The sequence below is a fragment of the Platalea leucorodia genome (assembly GCF_965183815.1).
Source record: "Platalea leucorodia genome assembly, chromosome: 5".
Taxonomy (NCBI): domain Eukaryota; kingdom Metazoa; phylum Chordata; class Aves; order Pelecaniformes; family Threskiornithidae; genus Platalea; species Platalea leucorodia.
Window position 1 is genome coordinate 25158496 of NC_138827.1, and position 27522 is coordinate 25186017.

Below are 27522 nucleotides of genomic sequence, written 5' to 3' on the forward strand. Positions count from 1 at the left end.
CATTTAAGATCATACAAGGTATGTAATCATGGCAACAGTAACTATGCTGTGAATTTTCTTTTGTCATGTTCAATAGACTGGTCATTTAGGCACCTAAAAAAACCAGCTTGGCCAGAGGAACAGAGGAGCTCCATAAATGAGTATCTTCTCTTCAAGTATCAGATTCACAAAAGAATTATCTTCTCCCTAATTATGCATAAAAAAACTGGAAGAAGTCTTCCAAGTGGAATATCTTTACATATCACGGATTTTTGTTTTGTTATTGAACTTCACTTGTTGCTAAGGAAGAACAGAGAAGATCACAGGACTTCTAACTACTAGAAAACCCAAGGTGAGGGAGTTTTGATTTCTTTCTCATTCTTTAAAGATTCATCACTGAACTACAACAGTTGCTGGTTCATAGTTCTATGAAAAGAATGTGTGAATGATGTGAGCCTGCTTTGCTATTTCATATTTAACTTCAAACATCAAACAATAGCTCAATTCACTTTCTGATTAGCAACATGATCATGCATTCAACTAGCCTGTTTACAAATCCATACGCAATTGAAGTCCTAAGGACTAAAAAAGAAGAGCTAGTAGAAGGCATAAACGACCCAGACCATCTTCTGAACTGGCTGATAGACAATGGTATTTTTACCCCAGAAAAAAAGATGGTCATGAGTTTCTACAGGACACGAACAGAAAAGAACTCTCGAGTTTTAGACACACTAATTTCTCAAGGTGAACGAGCCTGCAGGCTTTTTTTTTATCCATGTTTAAAGCAAGTGGAGCCAAAACTTTATAGCAAGATGAGAAAATATGTCAGTGAAGTAAATGAAAACATTGGAGATGCTAGAAGACAATTGGTAGGATATTTACTCGAAAAAGACAAGGTTTGGTTTGAAAATAGCAGTGAACGGCACCAGGAAAAAAAAGGCAGTCCTAGAAGGAAAAAGCAAGAACGGGCTATTAAGAAGAAAGGAAAAGAAACTCAACTTTCAAGGGCAGCAAAACCTAGAAAAGATCATGCTGATGTTGGCATCTTTGATGCAGTCGCTAAAGGCTATCTTTCTGAGTTAGAGAAAACATCGGAAGATAATGATATTAATGCACTAAACTCCTCAAGTGAAACACTTCTGCATGTTGCAGCTGCTAATGGGCATCTAACGATAATGGAATACTTGATCAGCAAAGGTGCAAAGACAGATGTGAAGGACAAGAAAGGAAGAACACCGCTGCACAGGGCTGCTGAGAAAGGCCACGGTGATGCAGTGAAAGTGCTTCTCCGATGTGGTGCTTATATGTACAGTTTGGATACAGAAGGCAAGACACCACTTCATTTGGCTGCACAGAATAACCACAGTCACATACTGAAGATGGTCCTGAAAGAAGAGGCAAGAAGCTACAGGAACCAGCGCAACTTTTTGCACATGGCAGCTCTTAAAGATGAGAGCAGTCTGTCAAAGATGCTTTTAAAGGCTGGCGCCTCCACTGATGGAAAAGATGAAAGAGGACAGACTGCTCTCAGTTATGCTGTTTCTCAGGGGTCTGAAAATACTGCAAAAGTACTGCTAGAAGCCGGAGCCAGTGTTGATTCCAACATGGCCGAAAGAGCCTTCAACAGCAACCACCCATCCATCTTCAAAACACTACTAGAATATTCTAAAGATTTGTCGCCTGACATAATGGAGTCAGCTCTTTTTAGAGCTGTACAGAAAAATCTGCATGGTATTGTAGCAGCTTTAATTGACAGAGGTACAGATACAAACGCCTACAATGAAATGCAGTACACTCCTCTACTCCTGGCATGTGAAACAGGCAAAGCTGAATCAGCAGAAGTTCTAATTGAAAAGGGAGCAAACTTCAGAATAAAGACTCCTGCTTCACACACAGCTTTGCACTTGGCAGTTCAAGCTGGGGCTGCTTCCATTGCAAATCTGCTTCTGCGCAAAGGGATGGAAGTTAACCTTATGAACCAAGCTGACGAAACCCCGCTCCATGTTGCTGCCCTTCATAATAAAGGAGCATTAGTTGGCCTTTTAGTTAATGCTGGGGCCAAAATTAATGCTGTCACTAAAGAGTTTGTTACTCCCCTGCATATTGCAAGTCAAAGAGGTAACACTGATGTTGCCCAACAGCTGTTGCACCACAAAGCCAATGTCAATGTTAAGGATAAGCAGTCAAAATCACCTTTACATTTTGCTGCTGAAAGGGGAGACAAAACAATGGTAGAGATGCTTCTGAACGCTAATGCTGACCCCAACGCACAAGACAAGGAGAAAAAGACTCCCCTGCACACTGCAGCTGTGAGAGGACACCTCAGTATCGTGAAAGTTCTGTTAGCTAAAAAAGGAAGATTCGGAGCTAAGGACATGGATGGATGTACTCCAATGCACTACGCAGCCATCAAAGGAAACACAGAGATCGTAAAAATTCTTCTGACATCAGGGAAAAATAAAAATATTGATGACAGAAACATTTGGAGAAAGACTGCACTGCATATTGCAGCAGAATATGGACACAGCGACTTGATAAATCTATTACTGAGCCATGGGGCAGCCATTAATGCCTTAGACAGCAGCAAGGATACTCCACTGCATTGTGCGTGCAAGGCTGGTCATTTTAATGCTGCAAATTCCCTCATAAACTGGTCAGAAGGAGAAAAAGCAAATTTACTAGCTGCTAATAGTCTCAAAAAGACCCCATTGCAAGTAGCAGAATTTAATAAAACAGAAAATCAGGCTCAAATTATAACACTTTTGAAAAGGAAAATGTTAATAACAAAATGAAGATGTAAAGCAAAAAAATCTAAATTTAAATTCAGCATTCTCTTTTAATGTAATTTGGATGGTGCTGTTGCCCTGTATGATTAAGAATTATGTTACGGCAGGCAGAATTAAGTTAGCAATCAAAGGCGCCCATGGGAAAAAAGGATCTTAAAGACATTGTTAAACTTCTAAGTATTGATTAGTCTTTTGCTTCTCTCACAAATCTCATACTTGGAACCTATTTCAAAAGCACCAGTCTTAAACACATTGTGCGTGACCTCCTCCAGTATAAATCAAGACTTTAAAGAAAAAAGATAGAAAATAACTTTTCATATATCTGTGAATATTATCCTGTATGGATAGCTTAGTTGAGCATTGTTTGGTAAAATCACATCTTTAAAAAGCCAAATGTGATATTCTGATATTCTCCCTACTATCAATAAGGAGACATCTGTATCCTCAAGGACATAGAGCATAGAGATGCCAGAGTAGGTAACACTAGTTTTGTTTAGCTTAGGCAGACCTAACTGCAGAGTGCTGCCACAAGAGGTTGATCTGCCCTCCCTTTCAGTCCAATCATGCATGCAGGTTTTATGAGTGAGCTGATCCAACATATTCCACAGCTATAACTGAAAAAAGGGGAGAAGCAGGGTAGCAAACAGCTGAACAGCACTGGCTCTCCTGAGGGAAATGTAGTATTAGCTTGGTTTATGCTCATTACAATATTGGTCTCTGAGCTAACTGGAGATCAGAAGGCATCTCCCTGCAAATCTACTAGTGTGGGGTTGCTCTACTCTAGATTTACTAGACTCACTCTCCGTGCTAATAAATCCTACCAAGAGGCTTGGTATAAACCAACCAGAGGAGTAGTATGTGCCCAAAACTTGGCTAACACAATGATGTTGTTTTCAGGACACTATTATATACTACACTGACAGTCAATATTGGGCTGGACCCTCTTTAGACATTTCTATATTATACCCTATGACATGGCACTGACAGATCCCAAGACCATGACAATTATTTTTCTATCTTTCATCATACCATTTGTCTAGATTTTGCATTTTTAAGTAGAGATAATGAAAACAATCACGTTTGCTGTTTATTAATTTAACTTTCAAATCAATTCCAGCACAAAGATGAAATGTTCAGAATAAAAAGGTTGCAACAGAGTTTATTGGTTCAAAATATTTGTATTGTCATCTCTTAAAACAGAAACACTTTCTTGAGTCGACGGAAGGTTCTCTGTGGTCATTTTCCACATAATGATAACCAACCCTCACGGTTCTTCACGCTTTCCTTCAGTATATGATTAGATGCCCAATTACCATGAAGGGACAAATACTTCTTGTGAAATGGAACACCAAATTAAGAACGTATGGGAATAAAACTGTGACTTTTATAGCCATGTTACCACACAACCTGCACGACACCCTGCTGCTGTTGTCTTCTAGATGAATGAAAAGACATGACCGCATGCTTGGAAGTACACAGACAGAGGCTAGCAAAACCGACATCTGCAGCACGATGCACCGAAATAGCGTCCCTCTTCGGCCAGCGTATCACCCTTCCACGGCCCCGGGTTCACCCCGGGCAGCTCGCAAACGCCGTTAGCCCAGCGTGCTTCAGCAGCCGCAAGCGAGGAACGGCGAGTCGCCAGGCGGGCTTCTGGCCGCCCCGCGGCACGGCTTCCCCAGGGAGCGCTCCCACCCCACAGCCAGCGGGGCAGCCCGGGGGAGCAGCAGGCAGCCGGGCGCGCGGCCTGGGCGGGCTCCAGCGTCCCTCTGCCGCCGCCCGCTCTTACCCCTCAGCCCCCGCGCTCTCCCATCCCTGCCTGACGGCCACCCCTTCCCCCTCCACCCGCACCCGGGAAGTTGCCCCTCAGCGCCCGGCTCGCCCTCAGCTGCCCCCTGCGCGCCCCGCCTACCCCAGCGCCATCTCTCCGCCTCCGCCCCGGCTTCTCCTCAGGGCGCAGCTTCACTGAGGGCTGCTGCGCACGCGCTGCGCTGCGCTGCGCTCCGCGCGTGCCCCGTCACCGGCGCGGGGCGGTGCTCCCGCCCCTTCTCGCGAGATCGGCGGGGCCGGTATCATGGCGGCGGCGGAGGAGTTGGAGGTGGACATCGAAGGGGACCCGGCGGCCGTGCCCGGAGAGGCGGCGCCGGGGTGAGTGAGGGCCGTACTGCGGGCTGGCAGCCCTGCCGCTGCGGGGAGCGCGTCCCTTCCCCTCCGTGGGCAGGGTTTGCGTGGCCGCGGCGGCCGGGGTTTGCGTGAGGGGGCGGCGAGGAGAAGAGCGTCCCTGGAGCCCCGCGCGGTGCCGCCCCCGCGCTGCCGCTTGCCGAGGGCGCTGCCCGGGCAGGGCCGCGCTCGCCCGGGGCCTCGGCTGCCGCCGGTGCTCGCCGCCGCCGGGCGCCTCAGGGGAGAGACCTTGGAGCCTCATTGAGGGCCGCTGCGGGCGGGGCGGGGGGGAGCGGCAGTGTTGAGCATCATCGGGCAGGGCGCTGAGAATGGGGCCTATGAAATCATTAAAGTGAGGTGAATGCAGAACGGCTGTCATCGGATCCAACAGTACGTGAACCAGGGACACGTGGGGAGGCTGCTAGGAGACTCCTTTAACGTACATAGACAGAAGGTGCTGTGTTGCATAACTGGTAGTGATTTGTGGAGGCAGATAGGCTCAGAAAGCAGAACATAGGGAGGGGCAGAAAACTGATTCAACAAATTCACGGGTGAGGGATCTGTAAACAGATGCTGAATTGAATGGGCAGCAATTCTAACACTACAAATCTAACAAATTGCAGATGCTGGGAGAGTATGAGAGGATTGTGTCAGAGACAGTGGCTGGACTCGAGTGCTGTCCTAGAGCAGCATCTGCTCTTGCTGCTGTTGGAGACAATACTGGGCAAGCAGGACTATTGATCTGACCCATTTCTTTATATGCTCCGAAAGAAGCAGCAGTTATATTGGTTTCTGGCTGTACATGAGGATTTATCCTTACCTATAAAGACATGTTTGAACTGCTGGCACAAAGCAGTTTGGAATAGTAGGTGAATTTAATTTTAGTAGCATTGCAAGGGATATAGGGCTAATTAGTCTTTAGAAAAGGCTGAATGTTCCGGAAGCAAAGAATGACAAAAAAAGTTACATTAATTACTAGGGAGATTTTATGCTGCATTAAAATAGAAGAAAGTTGATCAATGATGTTCCTCAGTGACATTTCTAAAAGTAATAAGTAGTTATTTACAGAAAAGATCAAGCGTAATCTGGATGAAGTCCATAAGAGCACTAACAATTCTGTATGATAGGATTCTATTAAACCTTGTGTAAATATGAGCTTTCCTGAGGAGGAAAATAGTTTTTTCTTTATAAGGGGGTGTTTTTACCTTATTTGGGGAAAGATGGAGAAATGTTAAGTGGAGATAATAACAACTCGATGACACTTTTAATATTAAAAATATAGTTCTTTATTTGTCCATAAAATTCTGGCTTCTTTCGTTTGTGTATATTTTATGTGGCCCCTCCTGCTTTCAGTCTTTCTGGAAGAGAATTTTTACTGTTCAGGGTTTCACTGGTGTCACATACAGTCTGCAATGAGATAGGTGAGGAGTTGCTACTGAGATTGCTAAGAAAGATGACTCACTGAGGGGGATTTATGCTATGTCTAATGGAATATTATAAGAGAGTAACTTTATATAATAGTCTGCAATATATGATTTTAATTTTAGTATCTTATTCTGTCATCTTCTGTTAATGTTTTTGTTATTTACTGTGCAATTATTTTAACTATGACAGCATTAATTTTGTTTGAATATGTTTGCGTTGTTTTGAACACTGGAATCTATTTCAGAGATCATGAAAACACAGCTTCAAGCTTGCTGCAGGATCACTATCTTGATTCATCTTGGAGAACTGATAACAGTCTCGTAAGTACTTTTCAAACGAATGGTACTTCTAGCAAGGTTATCAGAACTTCTGTTTTCTCTGTTCTCTTCCTTCCATTTACATGCTCTTTTAGGTTTTTAACCAATGCTTTTTATTTACTTTTAGAAACTATTATATATTCTTGATACTGAAATAACACTGTAACAGAATTCAAATATTAAAACTTATTTCTGTTGTTTGCAGCCATGGACATTGGACAGCAGCATTAGTGAAGAAAACAGGGCTGTCATTGAGAAAATGTTGCTGGAAGAAGAGTATCCTTTTGCTGATTTGCTTGTATGTTTTCCTGTATAGCAATAGAAAACTTACTGTTTTCAAAGGAACTGAACAAATCTTTTCTTGTTGAGGTGACTGAAGCACTGTCATCTTGTAGGTAGATTGCAGAAATCAAGGAGAACCGCTGAATTAATCATCTAACTACCTGCAGCTTCCTCTGATGCTTCTGATTCTTCAGAAAATTACTCCAAAGCTTGTTGGACTTAAGCTGACACTGGCACCAAAAATAGCAATATTTGCCCCCACTTCAGCTGCTTGTTCAGTGCCACCTCCATCATTGTGCTGATGCAGCCATTTGTGTGGCTTCATAGTGAACCTGATCAAACAGCTGATCTGGCTAAAAATAGCTAATTCTTTTTGCTGAATTGTTCTTCACTTGGAGTGGTTTACTGTCTGATTTTGTCTGGCTACATTCATGCTTCTGCCAGTATGCAAGATGAAAATGGGAAAGAACAGCTGCTGCTGCTTTTTTTTTCCTTCCCTTTTTAAAAAAATTTTTTTTTTTTTTTTAAAGTAGTGTTGGCTTAAATAGTCTTAACAGTAGTAGCATTTCTGGCATAAGTTGACCTCACAGACTAGGTAGGTTATAGCAATAGTAATCACGGGCTAATTTATTTTCATGTTCTTTTTGTAATTTAGTGTAGTAATATCCAGTAATAGAGGAACAAGAAAATAAAGCAATTGAAATTTTTCTAATAGAATGAATTATTGAGACTTAATTTGAAAATAGATAAGGTATCAGTGCGGTGAAAATTACTTTCGTATGTTTTATAAGTCAAAAAAGAAAAATGCTCTTTTAGAGACAGGGTACCTAGTTTGCTGCAAGTAAAGTGAGCATTGGAGTTCAGAAGTCAAATGTTACTTCCTTATGCGTTGAACTAGTAGGAGTGTGTAAAATTGTGTATTTCACTTTTGAAAGCCGTGCAGTATTTGCTTCTGCAGTTGAATAATTATGAACCAGTATAACTTATATGATTATTAGAATTCTCACGTGTACAAATATTTCTGATGTTTCGAAAACTTACTTAGTAACTATTTCAGATATTATTTATCTAATAAATCACTTTCTGAAAAAATATGGCTCAATCAAAAGGAAGTGGAGAAGAGATCTATGAAGAGGTAAGCTGTGTTCTGGAAAAAGTTCTCAGTTAGATAAGAAGAAATGAAAAGTTCCAAAATAAGGTTATTTGCTGAGATATGCAACAGCATCACAATTATTAATTTTTATTTTCATTTTGTTTTTTATTTGCAGCCCACATAAGAAAACTGGAAAAGTCATGTACGTACATTTTAGTGACTGAGTCACATTTTTAAGTGTGGTGTCTAATTTTTGTGAAGTTACTGGACACTATTTTAAAAAAAAAAGGTTCCTTAGTTCCTTTTGCTTGGCTGTACAAAATTATTTAAAAGACCTTTCAATGCAAAGAAATATTGCTGTGGGTAATAATAGGCCTGTAGTAAATTAGTTTGTTTTTTGCAGCACAGTGGTCCTTATGAAGAAAACCCGTGTTGATTCTAGTTGGCTTTCTTGCCTGAACTTTTCTGTTTGCTGCTTCTATGTATTTCTGTACTGTTAGTTACTGATGAATATTGTGTTGCCTTGAATCTGCCTTTGTGATGGAGAAGCTGACATGATTCTCGATATTTTATTTATCGGCCGCATTCATGTTTAAAACAATACCTTCTGTTTTACAGAAGATGGAGAGTAGTCCTCCTGTCAGGACTTGCCTTCAGTGACTGGGATTTGAGAATATATATTTTTAAGAAAGCACTAACTGCTTCCTGTTTTCCTAGGGTGCGATCACCTACAAAATCAGCTAGCTACTCGTTAAAGTGGACATCAGAAGAAAAAGAACTGTTTGAACAAGGACTGGTAAGTTTGTTTATATGTGTAATATTTTGAATAGAAGTTATTAGTTTATCTTAACTAATAAAATAATAATTAATATAAATAAGCATGTTATATTTGTCTGCTTCTGCTTTTGTACTTCTAATGTGTTAAAATAATTGCCATCTACGAAGAGTGTAATGATAAATCAGATTTATATTGATGAATCCCCCCAAATGGCTTTGTTTACCAGATTTTGTTCATGTGAGGCTGATTACAATTTGAGATCACAAAACATCTCAAATATACAGCTCTATGAATTGTACAATCATAATGCTGTAGTTAACTACAGGAAGTATAGTGTGTACTTAAGGCAAATCAGCTAATAAAGTGAAATCCTTTAACTACTATTGTAAGGTCTTTAGAGATTTTATGGTTGTACAGTGCTGAATATAATAGGGTTTGCTTTGCCAAGCACAAATTAATTTCAGTAGGATTCCTTGGGTTAGTAGGCAGCATAATTTACAGCGTGCCTGAATTGGGTGAAGACGACCCTCTAGTTAAGAAGAACAGCAATAACTTAACTGTTGGATGATGCAGTTTTCTTCTTGGTAGAATAGGAGTAGCGAGGGTCTGTACCATAGGTTTGCTGTACTGTTTGTGCATTTGTAATGAATAATGGAGTTTTTAAACTCTTTTGGCACTTTTTAAACTCGTTTTGAAGTGCAGTGTCTGGAACGTTAGAGTTTGGGTAACTTAAATGTGCTTCGTTGCACTAGGTGAAATTTGGCCGCCGGTGGACGAAAATTGCCAAGTTGATCGGAAGTCGTACTGTTCTACAAGTAAAGAGCTATGCTCGGCAGTATTTTAAGAACAAGGTAAACAGAGTATCTCTGTAGTTAGCAAAAAGGCTGTTTGACAAGTATGCTGTTGTACACGTAGCTTGATTTTAATCTGTCTTTTCAGGGTGCTGCTGTTAAAGTACATACTCTATTTATTCCCATATTCAGAGAAGTGGGATATGTTTATTTGCAGATTTAAACATGAAGTCAGACCTGATTTCAAATTCCTAGAATGACTTCGATATTTTTATTGCTGGTATAACTCAACAGTAAATGTAGTATAATTGTAATCTCTTACACTGTTGGTTGTTAGTCTGAAAATACTTGTTTTCCACTTGTGCTGGTTTTGGCTGGGAGAGAGTTAATTTTCTTCATAGTAGCTGGTATGGGGCTATGTTTTGGATTTGTGCTGAAAACAGTGTTGATAACACAGGGATGTTTTAGTTATGGCTGAGCAGTGCTTACGCAGAGTCAAGGCCTTTTCTGCTTCTCACCCCACCCCACCAGTGAGGAGGCTGGGGGTACACAAGAAGTGGGGAGGGGACACGGCTGGGACAGCTGACCCCAGCTGACCAAAGGGGTATTCCCCACCATATGACGTCACGCTCAGCATATAAAGCTGGGGGAAGAAGGAAAAGGGGATGTTCAGAGTGGTGGTGTTTTGTCTTCCCAAGTAACTTACACTTGATGGAGCCCTGCTTTCCTGGAGATGGCTAAACACTTGCCTGCCGCTGGGAAGTAGTGAATGAATTCCTTGCTTTGCTTTGCTTGCGTGTGCGGCTTTTGCTTTACCTATTAAACTGGTTTTATCTCAACCCATGAGTTTTCTCACTTTTACCTTTCTGATTCTCTCCCTCATCCCATCCGGGGGGAGTGAGTGAGCGGCTGTGTGGTGCTTAGTTGTTGGCTGGGGTTAAACTACACCACCACTATACAGCTGTTTCAGCTGTGTGTTTTAGTTTTAGCTTTAGCCTCATTTAAGACTTCAGGGGCATTTAAGAAGGAATTACTACTCTCTGGGTGGGTTTTTTTTTTTGTTTAACGGAAATACATATTAATTTACACTTGGGCTAGAAGTATACCTATAATGCTGTGTAGAAGTCAATTGCAATGGATTAAAATGTATTAAAAGGGTAGGATGAGGAAGAACCACTTCAGAATGTCTGCTGTTCAAGTAAAATAGTTCTGACTATTTGGGAGGCAGAGGGGATTGGTTTTTTTTTTCCCTCCTAAAAGTATTTTATATTTTCCTAAGGCAAAAAATGGTGATTCTGAAAAAGAAGAGCAAAGTCAGTGTGGTAGCAGTCTTCCCATTGAAGATGGGATAAGGGTAGAAGCGTGGTCGTCTGGAAACTTGAGAGGCCGTGCAGACCCCAATCTGAATGCAGTGAAAATTGAAAAGCTGTCAGATGATGAAGAAGTAGACATAACTGATGACATGGATGAACTACTTTCTCCTAACTTCCAGCAAGAAACTGGAAAATCTGAATTATCTGTTACTTCAAAAAGTCCAGTTGAAGAAACGAAAGGAATGGAACATGTTTTTTCATCTGTTGGACACAGTTCTGCCATTTCTTTACCGAAAGAAGATCCTCAACATACCAAGCAAGATACAGTGGATGCATTAGTATTTCCAGGTGTTGCAGCAACATGTTCTCAGCACCTGAACGGTGATAAATCTGTGAACTTAGATTACCAGCAATACAATAATTTTATTGAGAAAGCTGAACAAGGCAGACTAGTAACATCTCGTGGTACTAGACAAGGAACTGATCAGGAGTTTAATGAGGAACAGAGAGACCTGGCTGATAACGGATTGCTTTTTTCTTCTTCCTGCCAAGTGGATGAAGATCATCAAGAAGAAGCAGAGGAGCTTAAGCCACCTGATCAAGAAGTGGAGGTTGACAGAAGCATTATTCTGGAAGAAGAAAAGCAAGCTATTCCTGAATTTTTTGAAGGGCGCCAGGCCAAAACACCAGAGCGTTATTTGAAAATTAGGAATTATATTTTGGATCAATGGTAAGATGCATTAATTTTGTTTACTGAAATAAGTGATTAAGGTGACTCATCCTGCTTTGTTGTAGTTAAAACACTACTTAGTACTAATAGCTTACTTCTGAAAAGAGTAAAATTAATTTTATGGTAGCATTATAAAGATTGCCAGTGAGCAGCACTGATTATTAATGCTTCTTTTGCATCTTCCCTTTTTTTTTTTTTCTGGCATTCTGGAAGCTAAGCAATGAAAATGCTTTGGAGCATTATGAAAATGAGTGTCCTATATCAGAAAAAGCTGCATCCATTTTGGTTACGTTATTTTCTTCCAATTTTTGTCATCCTATATGTAAGAATGCATATATGGTTTTAATAAATAGTTCCTTGAAATACCTGATTAAATTAATTCTATAATGAGGTCTGTAGCATTGTAGTACTGCCCTTACAGAAGGGCAGCTAGAAGAAATAGTCTGTGCTAGAGCAAATAATGTTGACCAAAAAAATACTTCGAATTAAGAATCAATTTGGAGTAGTGCTTGTACACTTGAATATTTTATATTCTACCTCCAAAGAATCAGTTTAAGGAACCTTAGTGATTTGTGGTAGCAGGCTCAAAATACAGTTTGTTCTGTTAACAGTTTTGTTTTGTGTGCTTGTTGTGTTGGTTAGCTTACTTTTAAGTAGAAAGAAAGCTGAGTTTAACTCTGTTCTCATTCAGTTGTCTTGTGTATGGACAACTTATTCTAGTTGCTAAGAAACTCTAAAATTCCATACCGGAGAAGTGTTGAAGTGGAACAATTCAGTATCAGTTTAAAAGCAAGTAATAAGTGCATAGAGAGTGAAAACAGGCTTATTTATTACACCAAGGAAGCCGATGATTATATGAGCTATTTAGACTAATCTAATGCAGATGTTCTTATATCATTTTAGCAGTATCATAGTACTTCTGAGTAGTTCATTGCTTCCTGGCACCAGTCGTGTTGAAGAGTTTGTTTTAACACACGGAACATAAGTTTCACTCTGCATAAGTATGAATGCGTATGAATAACCCTAAAATAAACTGTATGTTTTGTGAATTTTATATTTTTGCTGTGATTGTCCTGCGTGGCGGTGTGTAGTGTGTGCATTGCAGAAGGAAAAAAACACTTCAGTGGCTTGTCTTAACCTCAGCTTAAGTCACAAAATTCCTTCCTCCCCCCATGATTTCTGTTACTATTTGACAATGTGCTATACTTTATTTTAGGGAGAGATGTAAACCCAAATACCTGAATAAGACTTCAGTGCGTCCAGGCCTTAAGAACTGCGGTGATGTTAACTGCATTGGACGGATCCACACATACTTGGAATTAATAGGAGCAATTAACTTTGGCTGTGGTAAAGATACTTTTATCGGAATCAATTCAGAACTTCAATTCTGATCAGTTCTTGCTGAACACACCTATTGTTGATTGTCAGCTTTTTTTATTAAAATGAGTATTTTCATGTAAAGTGTGAACATTAAGGTTAGTAGACATCTTTAAAAAGAAAAGTCATAAGTTCACTTCCTTGAAGCATGGATGACTGCACTTAATCAGAATCAAGCATCCATGTGGATAACCTTCCAACTTCTCTGTACTCTTAATGTCTTAAATAGTAATTGTTGTTACATTTAAGTTCTGTAGAAGAGAATCTTTGTTTGGACTGTATTTAGTATAGTCATGTTTCAACCTATATGGCTGTAGCCTATTTTGGTATTAATGTTGAAGGACTGCTTAATGTTACGGTATACTGCTGACACAGAAGAATACACGTTAGTCCTTACTTGGAAGGACCTTCTGAGCAGATTGTCTCTCATGACCTTTGAAAATCTAGAGGAGTTTGTAACCTGCCTACAGGAGTATGTATTTTTGGTTTTACACAAGACCTTTTCTTTTTCTTCCTCCCTCCCCCTCCCCCCAATGTTTACTGCACACCAGCTGGGGTGGGGTTTTTTTGTTTTGTGCTTTTCTGTGTCTCCAGTGTTGGATTTTTTTTTTCCCCTGATACCTGCTGTATCAGAAATTCTGCCCTCCCTCCATGTAAGAGAGAATTCAAGTTATTGTTTCTTTTCCCGTACTGAATTATAACTATTTCCTAAATAAAAAGCAATGTCTTCATCCTCAGGGCTAGTTTTTACAAGATTCAAATGTTAAAATTAGGTTAAAAGTATATATACACCTATAAGTTACTGTTGGTTTAGTCTCTGTGGATTGATTTTGGTCTAAAGCTGAATGATAGTCACCTAGGAGAGGAGGAACGGTCTGCAAATACATTTTGTCTGAAATAAATTAACAATAAGGAAGGAGGTTTTCCTGTCTTAAAAATGCTGTGGTAGTGGGAGAGGGCTATATAATCGGTTAGTAATATGACCATCAAGAGATGTCTTTTCACTGTGTTTTTTTTGGTTGTTGCTTTTTCCTTTATGGCATTTGTTGTTACCACTTATCTCTGTCATTCTTGGCTCTGTACCAGAAATAAGTGGCTTCATAGTCTACTGAAGTACAGCGTGTCTCTCTTCTGTATCCTGTAGAACAGGCTGTCTATAACCGACCCCAGCCAGCTGATAAAACACGATCCAAAGAAGGCAAAGACACAGTGGAAGCTTACCAGCTTGCTCAACGCTTGCAGTCCATGGTACGTTTTGGTGAGGGGGCTGTGGGCAGCAAAAAACATTCAGCATGGAGAAGGTCTTTTCAATCTTCATTTTCAAACTAGGGCATCTCAGGAGATTTCTTTGCTTGTTCAGTTTGCAGTTTCATTAGAATGCCCTGTAATTCGAGTGTCAGTCTAAGTACAAGTTCTGCTATCTGGCAGGTGTCTGCCCTAACTTCTGCTATCCTACACATTCAATTTCTCTTTGGTTACTTAACTAGGATTGTGTTTCAGTCTTTTCCCTGCAGCCCCAACCCCTTCCTACCCACCTCCCCGTATTTTATTAGTCTGTATTAGCCAGAAAATAGTGGAGTGTGTTGGTAGTGTGTGATTAAGTTGCTTGCGTTTTAACTGTTTAAGTATAGTAGGTATATGATATGACTTACTGAGAGCCTTATGCACACAGTTAGTAGCAACTCATTTATAACTACATGAATTACCAAGGCTTGCCAGATTTAATTTTCACATTCGCGTCTAGTGTAGCATTTTTAAGTACTTCATAGCAAAATAAATGAGTTGATGAGAGGAAAACTAAATCAATCCCACTAAAAAAAATAAATTGAAATACAAAACTGTAGCACGCGCTAGATGGAAACATACCGGGTTTATAGCTTTTGGTACTGTTTGAGCTATAATTCAGAGCTGGATAATAATGCACTGTTGCTGTCAGAGATGTTGATCCATGGAGCATCAACCGGGTGTTATGCTTTACAGCCTTAAAAACTGAAAACTTCACTGATGATATTTCATGACAGACTGCGAACTACTTAATTCTACAGAACTCCAGGGTGTTCTTTATTTTCTGGAAATATGTCATAGTGTTAGTAACATTCATGTGGCAGTAACCTTTTGGACAATGTTCTTATGGCTGATAAAATGAAGTAAAGGCAGTTTTTTCAGGAGTATGATCCTTGACTCATGTTGAATTGCTTGCTGCAGCGTACAAGAAGACGGCGAGTGCGAGACCCTTGGGGAAATTGGTGTGATGCAAAGGATTTGGAAGGACAGACATTTGAGGTAACCCTTTTGTGTTTTAGACTTTTGTTACAGAATTAATTCTTGCTAATTGCTAGCAGGTGGTGTGGCATCAAATATACAAGGGCAACAGTTGTGTAATAGGTACTTAACCTCTCTTTGTGGAAGCAATAATTTGAAAATAACGTAGCAGCTGTTACATCTTCATGCTGCTGATAAATACAGCTGTACTTTGGTGTTCACAAAGGTGTTTTATGTTGTGAGCGTCTATGGCCCTATGCTGTTTTATGCCTATAAAGCTCTTTGCTTTGTCTTGTAGGAGATTTCATGACCCTTTGTTTTCAGTTAACTGCCTTACTAAAGCTAACACTAGGGGGTAGGAGGATAAGATTTAAATTTTATTTTTTCAGTCCTATATGGTTTCTTTGTGCTTATAATGCAGGTTATATGTGTTCCTAATATTAATTCTGCTACTAGCATTAGACCCAGAAATACTGTGGTTTATGAAGTGCTTAGAAAAATTCATAAGAGTTTAAATATTTTATAGAAGACTTGGAAAGAAAATATCCAATTGTCCATTTCTACAATTTCAAATTACACAAAAGGTGAAGAACTGTAAACATCCTATTTTTCCTGTATAGAAAACCACTTAAATTTGCAACCTTCAGTAATAAGTATCTGTTAACAATTACTTCCATAATGTTACAATGCCATACCTATTTTTGAGTAACTGTGGTTAATAATTCTAACGCTTTCTGCAAAATACGTATTTGGATGGAAATAAAATTTGAGAACACTCATCCCTAAAGAGGTGTCATGATAAATTCTGGCCACGGATTGTAATAGCAGATTTTCTACTTAGTTATCACACTTGCATTTATGTGTGGTTTGTGATATGGGCTGTGATTTTACTGAATTTGATTGACTTGAAGAATGTAAGAATTCTGTCATCAGGCATCTTGTGGACTAGATGTCTGACTGTCATTACTTTCACATTGCTTGATTCTGCTAGGGCTATTGCCCTCTATCTTGAGTAGTCCTGTAACACACACAAATTGATAGCATATCAAGAGGACACTGATGTCAAGAATTTATTCTGGGCTGGTTTTGGAATCACTGCTGGAAGAGCACTTAAGACATTAAGAGAGACCTTTTTTTTTATTATTTTTTATTTTTTATTTTAGCATCTGTCTGCTGAAGAATTAGCAAGAAGAAGAGAGGAAGAAAAACTGAAACCTGCAAAATCTTCTAAAGGTTCAAGACAAATAAAAAGGTATTATTTAATGTACATCATGTTCAAACATAGATCTTCTAGAAATGAAACAAATGTCTTGGGTAGTGTCAGGCTGAAAGGCTACAAATCACGAATATGTATTACGGTCTGAAATAACACATATGCATTTCAAATGTTTCGTATTGAAATTCACGAGTGGGGGTAGTGAAGTTTCTGTATTTGGTGGAAGTCATCCTAGTGTGGGATGAGAAAATCCAGTAAAGAAAACAAGGTTATTCTGCCTCTGCCAAGGAGACAGAGGGAAACTTCTTGACTGTCCTACATCTTTAGAGAAATTATCTTTCATTTTATAGCTCCTTTGATCCCTTTCAGCTGATACCGTGCTGTTTATTCACTGAAGAAAAACAGGTATGTACCTACCAGTGAATAATCAAGAATGCTTTATTATTCACGTTACTTTTCTTATACTCATTATTGCATTTATCATTTCAGGAACCTTTTCAGGTGAAAGTGTCTTCTGAAGCACTTTTAATAATGGATTTGGTGAGGATTAAGTTTTATCTTTCAAAAAGCTATGATGTGTATGTTGCAGGTTTTTGGTTTGGTGGTGTTTTGTTTTTTTTTTTTTAATGGACAACATCAGAAGATTGAGAAACACAGTACTTAATGTTAACTTCTTTCCATTCAGACCTGGAAGTGAGACTCTAGTATTAAATAAAGGCCCTAAAGATCAATGTTTTTATTTATATTGTGCTTAGTTTTTCTAGAAAGTAACTGGTTCTACACTAATAAGAGCATCACTACTTACTACTCTGCATCATATGTTAAATATAATTTGCGTAGAGCTACTGTCGAAAATAGACTGCCATTTTACAATCTTATGGGTTCATTTTCTACTAGTCTGGGAATTGATTTTGTGTTTATAAAGCAATGTGTGGGGTTTTTTGGTTGTTTTGTTTTTGGTTTTTTTTTTTTTTTTTAATAACAACAAGTTGTACCAAAATTGGTGCAGTTGTTCAGCATTGCATAGGCTTCAGTTTTTGAAGCTAGCGTTGCTTCGTGTATGGAAGTGTTATACAAATGCACTATATACATGTGTGTATATAATAAGCAAACATAATCTTTTCCATTTGCTTTAAATTGAAACACTGGGTGTTTGAGAAGCTTTAGCTCTCCTAAGTTTTCCTTCTAAATGTCATTGATAAGTTACTGACTTGTAGCTATGAAGCCAATGTATTCTGTCTTGTGCAGATCAAAACTAGGAGAAATTATACAACTGGAATTTTAATAATTGTTTAATATCATTTCAGCACTCTCATGTGTCTATGGCAGAAGTAATAGGGCTGCTAGGTGGAAGATACTCTGAAGCTGATAAAATTGTAGAAGTAAGTGTTTGTCTTTTTACATTTTCTCTAATATAGTAAAACTTATAATTTGAACAGATGTAAATGTTGTTTCTGAAGGGCAACTACTTCAATATATTTACGTTATTTACTGTAGTCTTGAAATGTTAGAATTATGCTTATGTTCAAGTGTTGGCCTATCAACTCTATCATGAGGAAGATCTGGTATACAACTCTTAAAATTCTTTAAATTTTATTTAGCGCATGGAGATTTCTTGCATTTATCCATCTGGAGACTTTTTTAACAGGTTTGTGCAGCAGAGCCATGCAATAGTCTCAGTACAGGACTGCAGTGCGAGATGGATCCTGTATCTCAAACGCAGGCCTCGGAAACACTGGCTGCCAGAGGATACAGTGTTATTGGATGGTACCATTCCCACCCGGCCTTTGACCCCAACCCCTCGATACGAGATATTGACACTCAAGCTAAATACCAGGTACTTTCTGGTCGGTACATTAAAAATAAATAAATAGCAAAAAAACCCCAACAACCCTAAAGCCTCCCTGGTATTTACAATGTTAATACACATTATTGCTCTAATGCATCTTAAAATAAGTTCATTCATAAATTGTCATAAATTCTATTTTTTTAACTTCAGAATGCTGTTGTGAAAAAGGTTGTATTTCTTGTATGTGGGTCTTTTGTCTGTGTTTGGTTTTTTAGAGTTATTTCTCCAGGGGTGGAGCCATGTTCATCGGAATGATTATAAGTCCTTATAACCGAAATAATCCTCTTCCATATTCTCAGATTACTTGTCTAGTAATTAGTGATGAGATCAGTTCTGATGGTTCCTACCGTAAGTACCGATATTCTATTTTTGTCTTAATTTTTCTTTTCCTTTTGGATACCGAGGGGAAAAATGTCTATTCTTGAACTTGAGAAATGGGTGTTTATGTATTTATGTTGGTATCTTGTGCTGTACAAAATCAGGAATTTCACTTAAAGAGTAATCCTGCAAGTAGTCCATGCTGTCATGACAAGAATATACTGGTATAAATAGATAGAAGATTGGTTTTCTCGATTAGTATTTCCCACAATTTGTGAAAGGAATGAAAGTGTTGGAATAAGGGTCACTGTTATTTACATACAGTATCCATATGAATAGCTGAGAAACTGCTTCGCATGTATTACTTATACTTCGCTGCATTACAAAATTCCGAACAGATCCTCTGATTGAGGAGACAGAAGTATAATAGCAAAGAATTGGCTGCTATAGCAGCCAAAAATCCTTATTTGAGTAACTTAGCATTCAGAAGGTCAAAGGATCAAACTTGCCAGCTGTCCAGGAAAAGACAAGATACGAAAGATAAAATGCTGTGCTGGCATGAATCCCAACCTGAGAGAACAAATTCTTGATTAAAAATGTCATTGGCATTTCATGAAAACGGGATGTTTTCCTTTCTTGAATAGTTAAGAACATATCATATAAAATTTATGGTATTTCAAGTGATGATTAGATCTTCTGTTCATTCTCTGGCATTAATTTGAGGAAAATTCCCCTGATAACAGTATATAGTTATAGTAGCTGCCTCTTCTCTTTCCTCCTCCCTCCCCCCTGTTTTTGCATCCAAACTCCAAGGTTTCCAGTTTTCTTGGCAAGGCAACAGCAGCGTCCGTGTGACCCGACCGTTCCCCCTCTGTTTTTTCCTGTGGAAGTAAGCAAGGGAGACCATCTGCCTGCAGACTTGCTTCATAGTCCTAGGGGATGTGAAGTGGTGACCACATCTGTGCGATAATTCCTGTTTACCATACTGATAGTGCCGTAATTTTATCCTCATTTCCATGCATCCCACTCTTGTGGTGTGGAGTTAAAATACTTAGAACCTTTATCTGCCCTTAGAAGTAGACGTTTTTTTGGTCACATACATTTTCTGTCTGAGAGGACTTCATATTTAGGTTTATCTCCTGAAATCAACTTTTTACAAAATGATATCTCCTCTGGCTCTTTGGAAAAGTTATACTGTGGCAGTAGCGCTATAGTACTGTGCAAACGAACAAAAAGTAGTATTTCACAGGAGCCATAAATATTTCTGTAGATTAATTCTTACTCTTGGATATGCGTTCTACACTGAACATTTTTCACATTTGAGATGTGTTCAAATAGCAAATTGTATTTATTGCTTTCTTTTCACTTACTCTGAGGTACGGTTGGAAAGCATGTGTTCCATCTCATTAAATTCTTATGATCTTGGAAAGGCTTTTTTTTTTTTTTTTAATGATTTACTGAAATTTACAGTCTCTTTTCTTTCTCCCTGATTTTTAGTGTTGTGCAAGTAGTTTTCTGGCGTTCCTTTAGAATACTTCCTAAATTCCTCTTCTCCCACTTGCAATAAACTAGAAGAATTTCTTCCTTTAGGAACAAAATTCCTCTGAAATCTAGAACAATAGTCAGCCACTTCATCAGCCAGTTCATACAAGAGAAACAAAACCTTTTTATTCACTTAATAACCACATAGATCTTGGAGAGACCACAGCAGTGTAAGTGGTACTAGGTTATAAAAACTCAATTTATTTTGCCATTTTTCTGTTATGTTGTAGATTTCTGTGTGCTTCCTTATGGCATGAGGAATTGGCGAGGGCAGGGAGGAGAACAGGTTTGTTCCTTACTCCCACCAAAATTAAATTTGGAATCCAAAATACGTCATGCTTTTACTTTAACCTCCTTAACATTGGCAAGTAACGGGACTGCAAGCTTCTGCAGTCAGTAATCCATTATGAACAGTTATGGGGAAGGAAGGGATTGCACCTAAAACTAATAAAGAAAAAGAAAAAAAAGTTGAGTGTACTAGAAACACTGAATAGTCATGTTCAATTGATTACAGGCCTGCCCTACAAATTTGAAGTACAGCAGATGGTGGAGGAACCTCAGTGGGAATTAATATTTGAAAAAACAAGATGGATAATTGAGAAATACAGATTCTGCCATAGGTATATGTCTACTTATATTATAAAGAACAGCCAGTTTAGAATTTTTGGATGTTTATTATTGATGTTTCAATAAAGACATGTGTCTGCTTTCTACAGCACCACTATTTGTTTTTCTTTCAACAGCAGTGTCCCCATGAATAAAATTTTTCATAGAGATTCTGACCTGACTTGTTTGCAGAAAGTAAGTTTTCGTCTTTTAATTTTTAGCTTTTTTATTTTAAATGTCTTTTTAAATAGAAATCTGTTTCATATCATCAGAAGTCACCTGAAGTTACATTTCTACAAATCAGAGATGTAAACTAATCACAATAAATGACTTCTATAGTGCAGCTTATTAACTTACAAACACAATGAAAATAACAATGTTCATTTGAGAGAGTTGGGGACAACGGTTGCATGCAAGTTTTAACCTCAGTTTGGAGAAGAAAGAATGTCAAATTAATAATGTCTCTTCTCAGCATGTTGTATGCTTTCAGTGTCAAGAACTGCGTGCGTGTTGAGAGAAGATTTGAACTTCCTAGTCCTTTGTTCCATCCGTAAAGTAGCGCTGTGCCATGTTTGTCATGCATAAGTGGGAACTTCAATTTTCCAGTCAGTGTAGTCAATGCTATGAAGTTCTAAATAACTACAGCTGTAACATTAATTGCACAAAGAAGACAGAAAATCTGCCCAAAGCAAAAGACATAAACAGAAAACACGTACACAATGATCACCCACATCTAACTTTTTTTTTCCTCTCAACATGACTTTGCTTATAAACAGCTTAAATCTAAAATTGAGTTGGTAGAATACTCTTGAATTTAGCTGTTGTGTAATTGGTTTTAAAGAATTGGTTTTAAATCACCCATGTGTTCCTGTGTGACTGTTCCTTTCTAAAATTTGTATTGTACAGTTGAACACTTTCTGTAGTGGTAATCCTGAAGAAATAAATAAAAGTCCCTTGTGGAATACTGATCAGCTAGAAGGGAAAAAAATAAACTCGGGAAAAATGACAATTTAAAAAAAATCTCCTTTTCTTTTGACTAGCTTCTGGAGTGCATGAGGAAGACTTTGGGCAAGGTAACAAACTGCTTCATTGCTGAAGAGTTCTTGACTCAGATAGAAAACTTATTCCTTTCCACATACAAGAGTGAGAAAAAGAGTAATGCCGAAGGAAATGAGAATGAATGTTCAAATGAATTGCCAATGTGATGGCTTTAACAGAACAAAATAATGGAATTTTGATTTTTATTTTTTCATTTTCTTCCCCTCCTCCCCTTTATGTCAACTCTTTCAGAATTATTATCCATTTCAATAGTAACTGTTACAGAATCCAGTGTCATCGTATTGATATGGTTTAAACATACTTTGAAAAACTCCTAATGTGTGTGACCTGACTATGTGAGGAACACTTAATACTGATGTTTTGTAAAAAACAAGTGCCACCATTAATTGATTGACCAACAGTCTGCCATTTGGGAAGGACAACCTGGCAAGAATACTGTGCTTCAGTCTTCAAGGAGAGTTTGTCCTCTCTCAAGTCTTTCAGTTTGGGAATTTTCTCTTAATTTTTATCTACAGGTACACATCTAACTCGGAATGAATTTGTTCCTTAATGCTTTAGAGATTGTAAGTTTGAATGAATTCACAAAAGAGAAACTTACAACTTAAATGCACGTTTTGTAGCTCACTGATTTCAAATTTTCCTGGTATCCAGTCTGAAGTTTTATTCAGTTGTGGTTTAATACATAATTTGATTTTTTTTTTTTGTATTATTATTTTTTTCCCCTTTGCTCCCCATGGTCAAGTAGCTTTTTGGCATGTTCTTTGCCATCTTGCTTCTGTATTTGGGGAGGAAAAGCTGGCAAGTTTTCATGACTTCTCAGTAGTAGCTGTGCTTGTTTCCAGTGGAAATGGTAATTCCTGTCTTATTACAGGTTGCAGTCTTTCTGATCTTCCATTCTACAGGGAGATATTATGTTGTTCTGCCAGATCATTGTGGTTTGTCCACTTCTAATTGCCACTGTTTCCTGTGGAAACAAGAGCTCTTGATTGATGGCAAACTTAGTGCAACAGGCAGAAAAGTATTTGTCTTTTTAAAGAAAAAAAAAAAAACAACTTTTATATTCGGAGTCTTCTCTATAATGTGCAGTTCAATAAGAAAACATACGTTTTGTATCAGTTCTTCAGTTATAATTTCATACAAGTATATTAATTAGTCATAAACAGATTGATTTTGATTGAGAAGTTTCTTGATTGCAACTTGGAAATGTTTCATGAACTATATCACTGTGAATCTTTATAGAAAAAATGTGCTTTAAATTTTGCTTTCTAAATCATGAGGAAACTTGACTTGTATACAGTTATTACTATTTACGCAGATATATCTTGGGCAGAGTTTCTTGGGTCTAAAATATATTTGAAAACATGAAGCGAGCAAGACCTTGAGTTTATATCTAGAGGAGTGACAATGGACTCAATTCTTATTTAAAAAACTATATGTGTGTGTATATATCTAGTTCTACATAACATGAATGGAATTTTAAGATTTTATATGTTTACATTTTTAACTTCAGCTTTTCATTTGTATAAAGAGTTTGAAAAGCTTTAAAATTGTAGAGTTGCATCCCAAGGAGGGAACTCCTTTACAGAAAGTTACAATTACTTTTCTGTCATGCCTCATAACATGTTAGTCCCTTTCTGTTACTAAGGGGAAGGTGCAGAACCTGATCGTATGAAAGTGTGAGCCCGTGATAGGCAGCGATTCTCCCAATGCAGGTTCAAGAGCTATGGACTTAAAAATATCGGTGAACGTTCTGTGCTCTCTTCTGTGTTCAGATCTGCTGGTGCGCAGCTTTAGACCTCACTACTATGTATCATTTACAAACTTGGTGTATCCGTCTATATAAGGCATGGTGACTCAGTCTGCATATATTCTAAAATGTCATCTTTGGGACTTCCTAATTACAACTATTGCATGGCTTTCTGTATTTCTAGTTTAAACTACGCTTTTGGTGAGAAAGCATTCCTTCCCTACTTACTTGTGGTGTGGTCTGCAGCGTAAGGTATTCTTTTGCAGTTTTGCATAGGTTACACTAGAAAAATCACACAGGATAAATGTATGTACGAAAAGCTGTAATTCGCTCTGATTTGTAGGAAGAGAATTTTGAACCACTTGTGTAAGAGCAATATGAAGTAGATAATGTTCGTTGTCCACATACGGTCTGTTTCCAGCCGTTTAAGGATGGATGTCAGTGTTACCTGAGTAGTGGTAACAATGTGCTGGCTGCATCTCTGTTTAATGATTAAAACGGGTTAAAGTAATACAGTTGTATTAATTGGATTTAACAGTGATGTTACATCAGAAGTTTTGAGTAAAACGTACTCTTGCAGCAGTTTGTCTCTTGAGAAGAGGACGTGGTGCAGTATTGAGCCTTTGACAGCCACGTAAAGGCCCCAAATTTTCGAAGAGTTCAGTAGCAGGGTGGAGTGGGAGGAAATGTCACTGCTAGTACCATCGTAACCCAGTATTATCACACGATATTGTGTGTGAATTGGAAACACCACATTTGTGATGCTAAGTAATAATTTTGTTGGCAGGAGCCATGGTAAGAAAACAACTAACCTACTTTTCATAATTTATTTTGACTGTGTGGTTAATAATACGAGTTTGGAAGTTGCATGCTTCTAAGGAGATAAAAACCTATTTTACTAATACTACCAGTTCTGCTACCAAACACATATATGGCATTAAACTTTTTTATTGCGAAGCTCTTTTCCCCCGCCCCCATCCAGCTATTGCTTTCATGCTAGCTCTGTTTTAGTGTACCTGTTGTGGACTAAGACGCTATTTCTATACGACGAGCTGTTACGCCTTACCAAGTTGTTGCTCAGGAGATGGGAAATGGTTGAGTAGCAAGTAGAACGATATAGTTTAAATGGAAGAGTCAACAGTTTAAAAACCAAACGATCCCCAGCGCCCCTACGATGTAACTTCTGGCAAATATCCTTTATGGGCATTTGTTGGCTGAGTCAAGTTTTGCTGTCCCAGTTACCAGCAGTGCTTCTTCACAGGGATGTATGCCTTGGGTTCCAGGGGAGGGGAGGGGAATGCCCGTGTGGTTTTTTTTAAGTAAGTAAGTACCTTTCCAAGAACAATTCAGTTGAGGAAAACGAACAAAACCCAAAACCAAACAAACCAGCAAAACCAAACCCAAAAACAGCCAAACAAAAAAGTTAACACTGTTGCCATTGACATTAAGTACTTCTATTCCTTTTGCTTGCTTCTTTGATATTCCTGACTGATGGTATCCAAGAGTCTCCTAATAAAGACTGTATATGCAGTACCTTGAAAGATGTGTTCCATGTTTGTAACAGCTTCTTGTCTCTTGAGCACGGTATCTGGTGTTTCTTTACTCCAAGTCGGTAACGATAACCAAGTGATTCAATGAAGTTGAATACCAGTAGAGGGAGCTTTGTCACAGCTGATACAAAAAAGGGTTTGAACTAAGCGCAAACCTCTTCTTACTAGTGTGTGTAAACTTCTCGCTAGTGATTAAATTTTATGGGCAGTAGCCGTGTACCTTGGTATAGATTTGTTTCTTTCATTTGGTCTTACAAACCCTCTGCTTTAGTCTCATTCAGAAAATTATCCAATGGTACTTTGTGGCAAGGATACCAGGATGGTAGATCGGTATTTTCCACGCTGTTTTCACAGAGAACCCTGGCTGTAGGATCACTAAGTAAGTAACGTAACGGGTTGGTTTTCATGAGCATCTCCAGTGAATTCTGAAGGTGATGGTCCGATTACCTTTCAAAGAACTATGTTCATTACCGAAATTTGATTCAAGTGTGTTGGTTCTAGCTCTATTTCTGCCAGCAGCAGGAGCCAGATTAACTTTTTCCTGCTGTGCTAGCAGAGAATTTGGTCTGCTGGGCATTGCTGAGCTATGAGGACATTGCATCGCGTAGGGGAAAGATGCTGCGGAGGTGGAAAGCAAGCAGCACGGAGGTGCATGGTGCACCCTGACAGGCGTGGTGTGGCCGAGCAGTGCGCCCCGGCCTCTGCAAGGGGAGGGAAAGGTGCTGTGCTGTTGCCACGATCCCTGCGGAGGCGGCGAGGGGCGTCGGGATGCGTGCAGGGTGACTTCATCCGGCCCCACAGAGCCGGCGCATGGGAAGTAGCTGGTTGTTAACTTCCCAGTGAACATTGTAATCATATTTGATACTGAACAAAGTATTTAATGGCCTAGATAAAAGCATTCTGGTTGTTTAATTGGAAATGTCTTGCTGTTTTACATAGACCTAGTGCCCTATTTTTATGAGATTTAGAATTGTGCTGAGAAACTGTTTCCATGGAAGCAGAGATCACTAAAGAAATAATGCACTCCACATTTCCTACAGGATTATTCCTTTTACAGCCTGCTGTTCTAAATAATTAACTCTTGTAGTGCTGTTACAGCTTAGCATGGATTGAAGGAAATAATACTTTTTTATTTTTTTAGTGTCATAGAGACATTACATATCTATTTTTTTATGTATATAAATATATATAGGTATATAGGTAATTGGAAAGACTTCTGTCTTTAAAATAAGTCTGTTCTTTCCTTATTTGCAGAGGGGGGGAATCCATCAGGACAAAAAAAGTCAATGAAAAGTGCACTTTTATTTTGGCAATTTATGCAGCTCTGTCAGGGCAACTTAAAATTATTCCTTCTTTGCCCTTCTCTTGCCACTGTTCTACACTTTTTTGCTTGGCGATGGGTATATTCTAAAACCATCATCGTGCTTCTGGCCACCTTTGAGGGAGGAGACAATGTAGTTTTTAAGGTAACAGCAATGAGAATCTCCCACCAGTAGGCAAAACAGACCATCTCATTTAGTTACCTATGTTTTTTCTTCCATGTGTTACTTTTGATAAACCAGTGAATTTTTCTCTACTTCAGTGTGTCTGTAAAAAGGGGAAACTGTCAAATGATGAGGCCAAGACCAACCATGAATGTCTGTAAACATCATACAAGCAAACTCCTGTTTGCCAGAAAGCCCTGTTACTGCCCGTCCATATAGCGCTTTCTAAGCGCAAGGGCAGCGCAGCTCAGCCGTATAGAAACTGCCATCGCTTCACTGAAGCCGGCTGTGAGCTGTAAGCTTACAGCAGTTGATGCTCTGTCCTCCAAACAGGAGAAAAACAAAACCTACTCTCTCTGAAGTTCATAATGTCAAATAAAATAAAGACAAGATATGAGTATGTAGGTGACAGTGAAATGGATTTTGACTTTGAAGGAGGCATGTGAAATTTAAAAAAAAAAAAAAAAAGCGTATTGTTATAGGTAAATGAATGACTCGGAACTCTTCTCCCATTTTTAATTTCTTAAACTATTATCAAAGTATTGTCAATATGACAACTTGAAATACCTATCAATTTTTATAATAATTTTAAGCGTAGATCTCAATTATTTTCGAAGAAAGGTAGCTGCTGTTATTTTTATCTGAAGAAAGGGGAAACGGAGAGGTGTGATAACGTGGTATAAAGGATCCAGGAACAATTTGAAGAACTTGCCTCATCTTTGCTCCCTCAAGTAGCGTGTGTTTCTGTGCCTTATTTAGAAGTAGCTCTAGCTGCAAAGTTCAACTCCAGATTGTGCCCTTCTCTAGTGGCAGAGGGTATTTACATCTGGGGCTCTAATTTTAAACCTATACTGTGTT

General features: G+C 38.7%; 2 protein-coding genes across 6 annotated transcripts; both read left to right on the plus strand.

Annotated features, from left to right (window-relative positions):
* Positions 1-509: 509 nt before the first annotated feature.
* Positions 510-2771, plus strand: LOC309590414 (CARD- and ANK-domain containing inflammasome adapter protein-like; the record flags this gene model as incomplete). The annotated part of the gene is made up of 1 exon (XM_082311558.1): positions 510-2771. One exon carries the CDS (start codon positions 510-512, stop codon positions 2769-2771), a length of 2262 nt encoding a protein of 753 aa, XP_082167684.1.
* A 2059-nt stretch (positions 2772-4830) lies between these two features.
* Positions 4831-26266, plus strand: MYSM1 (Myb like, SWIRM and MPN domains 1). Of its 5 annotated transcripts, none has more exons than XM_082313599.1 (20): positions 4831-4913; positions 6595-6670; positions 6873-6943; positions 7995-8084; positions 8218-8244; positions 8760-8838; positions 9573-9671; positions 10891-11654; positions 12871-13001; positions 14176-14279; positions 15237-15314; positions 16457-16545; positions 16860-16914; positions 16999-17049; positions 17817-17891; positions 18158-18346; positions 18574-18706; positions 20733-20838; positions 20962-21019; positions 21865-26266. In XM_082313599.1, the coding sequence occupies exons 1-20, from the start codon at positions 4840-4842 to the stop codon at positions 22027-22029; spliced, it is 2514 nt and encodes an 837-aa protein (XP_082169725.1). In that variant the 5' UTR covers positions 4831-4839; the 3' UTR covers positions 22030-26266. The 5 variants fall into 5 exon arrangements, with proteins under 5 accessions (XP_082169725.1, XP_082169726.1, XP_082169727.1 ...); XM_082313600.1 differs by having other exon boundaries at positions 20965-21019; XM_082313601.1 differs by having other exon boundaries at positions 8007-8084; positions 21865-26265.
* Positions 26267-27522: the final 1256 nt, after the last annotated feature.